A 6,779-nucleotide genomic window follows, 5' to 3' on the forward strand; every position below is an offset into this window, starting at 1 on the left:
AATCTTTAAAAAAAAAAAAAGTAATTGATAGCTTACGTAAAATTCATCAATTACAGTGAGTCCGGATTGTATCCTAACTTTTTGCAATCAACATCAGTCACCAGTGGAATAATATGTTGCCTTCAATTCCTTCACATTTGTATCTCGCACATTGTAGATCGAAAAAAGTAACTTGCTAATACAGGGTCTCTCGGCGCCACGCCCAGCACAGCTCCTCCCAAATGGCTCTGCGGACTGTCTTTCCCGTCGCGACCACAAGGCGGGGCCTTCTCCCCCGCGACCTCAGGTCACAAACCGGAAGCACATCCTCCACTCTCTCCCGAGCAGGGATGGCGGCGGCCGTGGCGGCTGCTGCTAGAGCCGTTCTGTTGCCGGCGGCGCGGCGGCGGCAGCTTTGGGGTTTCCCGGAGAGGCTTCTGGCCCGAGGCGCAGCCGGGCGGGTGAGTTTCCTTCCACTTGGCTGCACTCCGGCCGGGCTTCCCCGCGGGACCCCGCGCTTCGGCCTGAGTCACGGACGCCCGGCCTGGCCGCGGACCTCGGCGCCGCACGCCCTGTCGGGGCTTCGGGCTGCGACCCCTGGACGCGACCCGCGGGGCGCCCGGAGGCCGGCCGGCTTTGGTCACTAGCTGCGCGTGACCTGCCACACGTGTGGGAAGGACCCTGGGGACTGGCTTCTCTCCCCGCTGTACCGAGGAGCTTGTGCCTACAGCTTGCGTGCTCAGCGCAGAAGCAAACGGGCTATAAGCGAAACGGTTACAGTTACTGTCCCGAGTGCTGCTGTGCCCAACACTTGAGTTTCTTTATCCTCATCTGCGCTTTTTTGCGAACCCTGTGGCAGCTAAAGGAAAATTTTGTATGTGCGTTTTGCTAACGGGCGAGTCTGACTTTCCCAGGCTTTGGGGGCCGGACCAGCTGCGTAAGGAAACTGGGGCCCTGCATCTGCCCGTCTTCTTAGCGTCTTTGTCCAAACTTTTTGCATTTCTTGACCCAGCTAAGGCATAAAAAGCATTTCTATATTATGTATAGCTATTTTTACATATTTTCTCTCTCTCGGTTTCTCCCCTCCATTTCCCGCCCCCGGTGAATATTAAGCATTTCTAGGAGAGATTGCAATGTTACCTCTGGACAGTAACTGCATTTTCCCGAAGGGAAGGGCGTGGTTTTGGCCTCATCTGCGTGGTTGGTTACTGACACTCCGTGGGCCAGGCCTAGGGCTCCTGATGGAATAGAAGTTGAGGAAAGAGTACTTTATAGTCTTTTTTGAGATTGTTTTCTAATCAACGTATAATGTCAGAATAGTGATATGTTTTGCCCCCTCTTTTCCACCTTCTATTCCTGGCTAGTCATTGTACCTTGGATGCAACAGATTGAGAAGTACACAGGCTGCTGCAGAAGTTGTTCTGAACGTTCCTGAAACGCGAGTAACTTGCTTGGAAAATGGGCTCAGAGTGGCCTCGGAAGACTCCGGGCTCTCAACGTGCACGGTAGGTGATCCAGGCAATCCTTAAGAGAGAGTTGCTGATTTTCAGTCTCAGCTTTTAAGTTGGCTGGTGGTTGAAAGATAGGGGCTGCTATTTTGCCCTGTCAGGTGACTCTCAGTTGTGAACCCCATCTTCTAGTGAGTCTTCCTTGCCAGTACAGGTGCTCCTGTGTGTCTATATCGGGTTCATGTTATGTTATTAGTTGAAGATAATGGAAGGGGTATATTTGCTGGGCTACACTGCAAATTTTTTATATCTCATTTGATCTTTAAAACAGTTCTTTGTAGTCGCTATCACCAGACCAATTTTGCAGTTGAGGAACAGGTTCAGAGAATTTAAAAGATTTTATCCAGGGTGACAAAGCTTATACACGACAGAACCAGGATTTGAACCTTGATTTTCTGTTAATCTCTGGTGGTTTTTATGTTATAGTTGTTAATTTACTATAGTAACAAGTTGGGCTAAGACTCTGGATCCTCAGGGAAGCTGGAAGTATACAGTAGTTGTACCTGGCAGTACGCTGATGACAAAAATTTCAAATCTCATAGGAATATGTTAATTCCCTCAGGTCAAAAAAGCTTTTTGTTAAACTGAAAAGCATTTGTCTGAAAAAGGGAGGAAATTTCATTCTACCCCCCTTTCCACTTCAAGAAAGAAAATGACTGTTCTTTGTTTCCTTAAAGGTTGGGCTCTGGATTGATGCTGGAAGTCGCTATGAAAATGAGAAGAATAATGGAACAGCTCACTTTCTGGAGCATATGGCTTTCAAGGCAAGTTTTAAAGAATTTTCTTAAGCTTTTTAAAGCATTTTATTGAAATTTCAACCATAGTAAATCAGAAATGATCATAGAAGCTCCAACATGGTCAGTCTCCAGCTTCATCAATTATTAACATTCTGTTAATGACATCACCTCATTTTAACAATAGAAAGTAAATCTTGAATATATTCACAATTTTGTTTTGTAATTTCTGAATGCATTTCGATTTAAATATTGGATTTCAAATCAGTTATTTTACTGCTAGTCATTATGAAATTTTACAAATGTTTAATGTTTCCAGAATTAGAATTTCTCTGATTCAGTAAATCCATACTTATGTATTTCCTTGCTACCTGTATAGCCCAGGTTTTCTAAGAATTTTACAAATTCAGATTACTCAAAATCTGTTTCAGGAAGACAGAATGTTATCATCCATTGGACAGAACTATGCTGTAATAAGAAGTTTGAATATATGCAATATACAATCCAGCTTAAAATACAGATGCCTAAGTCTTAAGATTCTGATTTCATTTAGGATACAGTGTGTACAATGTTTTTTCCCTCCTCTTCCACCAAGCTAAACATAGCTGTACCCTATCTGTCCCTCTCCTCCATCCCCATCTTCCTTTCCCTCTATTCCCTTTGATAACATTATCTTCTTTTTTCAGAGTTCAAGCTTTATTTCTTCTATCATTTGTAATGCTTTTTGGGCATTTATATTCTGCAGATGAGTAAAGTCATTTGAAATCTATCACTTTTTGACTGATTTCATTCAGCACAATCACCTCAGGGTTCATCCTTTTTATCCTGAATGCCATAGGCTTGTCTTTTTCATAGCAGTATAATACTCCATGGAGGACATATGCTTCAAAGTTTCTCTTCATCTGTTGAAGGGCACTTGGTTTGGTTCTGTGAGTTGGTGATTGTAAACAGTGCTGCTGTGTACATAGGTATAGATACATTCTTTTTTGTATTAAATAATAGAGAAGTATTGCTGGGTTATATGGGATTTCCATTTTCTTGAGAAGTCTCCGTGCTGTTCTCCACTGGTACCAGTTTGCATTCCTACCAACAGTGGATGAGTGTCTTTTTTATCACCACCTTACAACATATAGATAGGTTAACTTTCAGTTTTGTTTGGTTTCTCTATATTCCACATGTAAGAGAAACCATCCAATATTTATCTTTTCTGTCTGATTTATTTAGGCTAGCATCCTTTTCACCTCCATCCATATTAATACAAATGGCATGAGTTTGTCTTTTTTCTTCACTGAGTACTATTCCATGGTATAAATATACACAGCTTTTTGATCCATTCATCTATTTTAGGGCATCTGGGATGTTTCCATATATTAGCTATTGTAAAGTGCTGCAATTAAAAAAAAAAGGGGGAGTATAGGTTTTCTTTCAAATTAGTGTTTCAGTGTCCTTTGGGTAGATTCCTAGATGTGGAATTGCGGACCATATGCTTCCATAAAATGCAATTTCTTTAAATAAGAGGTGGTAGCACAAAATTTCACTCTAAGGCAAGGAGAACTATTTCAGTTTATAGCATGGTTTTATTATTTATAATCCAGGATTATCTGAAGTAATTGATAATGGCTCTGAAGGTGAAACAAGGCTTTTCTCTTGAGATTTAAGGGTCATCTGGATATATAGCATGTTTTCTGAAGCCCGATGTATTTTAGAAACCAGACTTGATTCCTTGTATGGAACTGATAAAAACTTATAGCCTCTTGGTTCTTTAAAGTGTTTCAGACAGACAAGATGTTAAGGAAAATGTCACAATTTTTATCATCTCTTGTTTCAGGGCACCAAAAAGAGATCTCAGTTAGATCTGGAACTCGAGATTGAAAACATGGGTGCTCATCTCAATGCCTATACCTCCAGAGAGCAGACTGTATATTATGCCAAAGCATTCTCTAAAGATTTGCCAAGAGGTACTGTCACTATTTATCCTACAAATATATAATTATCATGAGGATTCAGAAGTAATTTAGTACTGTTTTATGTTGTGATGAGTAACCCCTTGAAATGTGAAAAATCAAACAGTCTCTGGTTGAGGGAGCATCTTATTGTTTCCTCAAGTAGGACAAATGATATAAAATGTTTCTAGGCCTGGAAGACATACACACATCAAGGCCTTGGCACTTGATTTGAATATACTTCTTCCAGAGCCAGCCATACCTATGTTATGAAACATTTTTAATTGTTGTTATTCCATGCTTGATACAAAACTCTTGGTCCTGAGCAAAATAAGCAAAGGTTCACTTAGAAGGCTGTTGATTGTTTTCATAGCAGTAAAATTAGGGCATTGAAGGTTTCATCAGTTTTTCCCAAGGGTCCTTTCAATCCCTTTCATGGTTATATGTCTTTTTGGGGTGCCTATTCTTTAGTTAATAGCAATTTCAGTTCTGTTAGATCATTACTTATCAATGACTTTGCTAATGGTAAAGAATCTAGACAACACTGACCAAAAGGGGAGGGGATAAGCATTGGGATTAAATTCAGTGGGGAAATATATTTGAGAGAATACTGATCTTATAATTAGTTTCCTGGGCGCATATGTAGGTTATGATGATTCTGGCTTCTTTATGGCAGTAGCCTCACTGCAGTGGGAACTTGTTTAGTAAATACTTGAGCAGTATGGACTCTTACCTCTACCTAGTTGTTCTAATGTTTTCTAATTATAAAGAACATCGTACGTAGATTTGTGGCCATTTTTTGTGGTTGGAGATAGTTTCACAAGAGTTACAAGGCAAATTTAGAAACTTTCCCCAAGCCATTCCATAACACAGGGGTTTACATTTTTTACTTGTCCTTCTAGGTATATTGAATATATAGGAAATTTGTTTCTTCCCAGTTTAATCATTTAGTCAGTGTTGAATCATGGTCAGTAGTATGGTTTTTGATGCTTGTTTAATATCTTAGTGGTGAAAATTAGGGTTCTTAATGTTTCTTCTTCATATTTTATTTTCAATTAGCTGTAGAAATTCTTGCTGATATAATACAAAACAGCACATTGGGAGAGGCAGAGATTGAACGTGAACGTGGAGTAATCCTTAGAGAGATGCAGGAAGTGGAAACCAATTTACAAGAAGTTGTTTTTGATTACCTTCATGCAACAGCTTATCAAAATACTGCACTTGGACGGACAATTTTGGGACCAACTGAAAATATCAAGTAATTATTATATTATCTGATTTTCTGGGGAAAAATTGATGAGTTACAAAAACACATTCAAAAAGTGTGTTTCAGAAAGTAACTAATAATCTGAATTTATAGTTATGTTTTAATCCCAGGTGTCTGGGCTTATAGCTATTTCTGGATGACATCAAATTGTTTTTCTTCATATAAAGTTGATTTTTGATACTTGTTTACACCCCATTTCTGACTGCATTTAACTCTTAAATTACCTTTAAGATCCAATTTAATTTCAGCTGAGTGTGTTTATATACACTTTTTCTTTTGTCTCAAAAAGACATTTATTCAAAGAAAAAAAATACAGGATATCCATCCCTTGGCTTCCTTTGATTTCAGGTATATCATGTATATTATGTGAAAACTTATGCTTTATTACCTTTTAATACTGCTCTTCTCCATTTACAGATCAATAAATCGTAAGGACTTAGTGGACTATATAACCACACATTACAAGGGACCAAGAATAGTGCTTGCTGCTGCTGGAGGTTAGTTCTTTAAATTCCTACAACTGTTTTAAGACAATTACTAGAGTAATGGCCTTATTGGTGTGGTTCTGTTGGGAGATATCTTACGATTTTCATCCACAGAGAAAATGGGAAGGTAAATGCCAAGTAAGGGGATGTGAAACCTCACAGAAGCCAGAGGTTTCCTTTTCTCTTTGGCTGTAGATTTTTTCAAGTAAGCTTCTCTATTTGAAAAACTTAACAACTTTCTAATACATAAGTGTACATCTTAATGGAATCACAAGAAAAGAGCCAGTGAGCCAAGTGGGAGATAATGACTTCCACTTTCTCGTGGAAGACAGTGTCTATATCAATATAGACCCCTAAATATCAAGGGGTCTCTTGATATTTTAAATTATTTCTTGAGAACCAATGTCATCTTTGTCAAGTATGGGTGTGTCAGTGTTTATTCTTAGGTTCATTCACTCAGTAGATCTAACAATTAGAGGAGAAAATACATTAGGAGTCAGGAGAAAGTTTAGTGGGAATCTTAACATGCAAGTAGCATGAGGCAAGATGCTGTTGTTTACAGGGCACATCATCATTTATGTACCAGTAATACAAAATGTTTATTTAAGACCATTAAGTGGTGTTTGGAACCAGTTATCAAAGAAAGTCCCATCAGATTCTGTTAGTTATCCTGGTGGTGTGAATTTAGGCAAGCAGTACATTTTATTGGTTTCACTTTGGTTTAATCATTTTTTAAATTTTTTATTTATTTATTTTTTTAAAAGATTTATTTATTTATACATACAGAACTGGGGCACAGGCCAGAGGCTCAGGGGCGGTGAGAGGCTTCACCAGAGACAGAGTGGGGAGCAGAATAGGCAGAT

The 6,779-nt window shown here is 39.2% G+C and overlaps 2 protein-coding genes across 2 annotated transcripts in view; one reads left to right on the forward strand and one right to left on the reverse strand.

Annotated features, from left to right (window-relative positions):
- Positions 1-186, reverse strand: part of NAPEPLD (N-acyl phosphatidylethanolamine phospholipase D) — a 68,385-nt gene extending 68,199 nt beyond the window's left edge. The window contains exon 1 of the mRNA XM_012720928.1: positions 37-186. The gene's annotated coding sequence lies outside the window, so the exon portion shown is untranslated. The remainder of the gene's footprint in view (positions 1-36) is intronic.
- A 127-nt stretch (positions 187-313) lies between these two features.
- Positions 314-6,779, forward strand: part of PMPCB (peptidase (mitochondrial processing) beta) — a 12,456-nt gene continuing 5,990 nt past the window's right edge. The window contains exons 1-6 of the mRNA XM_004677157.2: positions 314-440; positions 1,344-1,484; positions 2,165-2,251; positions 4,050-4,179; positions 5,224-5,422; positions 5,849-5,928. Of these exons, the coding sequence (XP_004677214.2) occupies positions 330-440; positions 1,344-1,484; positions 2,165-2,251; positions 4,050-4,179; positions 5,224-5,422; positions 5,849-5,928 (748 nt within the window). The 5' untranslated portion in view covers positions 314-329. The remainder of the gene's footprint in view (positions 441-1,343; positions 1,485-2,164; positions 2,252-4,049; positions 4,180-5,223; positions 5,423-5,848; positions 5,929-6,779) is intronic.

The sequence above is a fragment of the Condylura cristata genome, unplaced genomic scaffold, assembly GCF_000260355.1.
Source record: "Condylura cristata isolate star-nosed mole 26May11 unplaced genomic scaffold, ConCri1.0 scaffold00005, whole genome shotgun sequence".
In the NCBI taxonomy this organism is placed as follows: domain Eukaryota; kingdom Metazoa; phylum Chordata; class Mammalia; order Eulipotyphla; family Talpidae; genus Condylura; species Condylura cristata.